The 374-nt window shown below is 53.7% G+C and overlaps 1 protein-coding gene across 1 annotated transcript in view; it reads left to right on the forward strand.

Annotated features, from left to right (window-relative positions):
• LOC119594331 (serine/threonine-protein kinase Nek8-like) overlaps positions 1-45 on the forward strand; it is a 10,212-nt gene extending 10,167 nt beyond the window's left edge. The window contains exon 6 of the mRNA XM_037943389.1: positions 4-45. Coding sequence (XP_037799317.1) covers positions 4-45 — 42 coding nt within the window. The remainder of the gene's footprint in view (positions 1-3) is intronic.
• Positions 46-374: the final 329 nt, after the last annotated feature.

Below are 374 nucleotides of genomic sequence, written 5' to 3' on the forward strand. Positions count from 1 at the left end.
CAGACCGGACACCAGCGCACCTCCCAAGTCAGGGCAGGTGAATAGTGGGGAAGAGAGGGGCTGGCTGATACGGGAAATTGGGGCCTGAGCGGGGCCCGGGAGAACAGGGGACCCAAAGGGGCGCATCCAGCACTTAGGGGGGATGGGGGCAAAACCCTCGCATGATTTTTAGACGGGGCTGGTATCGTTGCAAACAGGGGGATTTTATCATTTTTAGATTTTGGGGGCAAAGAAGATATTCTTTCAGGGGGGGGGGATATATTTCCCCAAAATTAACCCCGGATTCAGATGCTTTACTGCCCCGGGGCCCAAATTGGGGATAGATTTACATGAGTGGACACTCGTGGTTGTACAGCTTGTAGGCAAGCTGTATT

Source organism: Penaeus monodon, chromosome 33, assembly GCF_015228065.2.
Source record: "Penaeus monodon isolate SGIC_2016 chromosome 33, NSTDA_Pmon_1, whole genome shotgun sequence".
Taxonomy (NCBI): Eukaryota; Metazoa; Arthropoda; class Malacostraca; order Decapoda; family Penaeidae; genus Penaeus; species Penaeus monodon.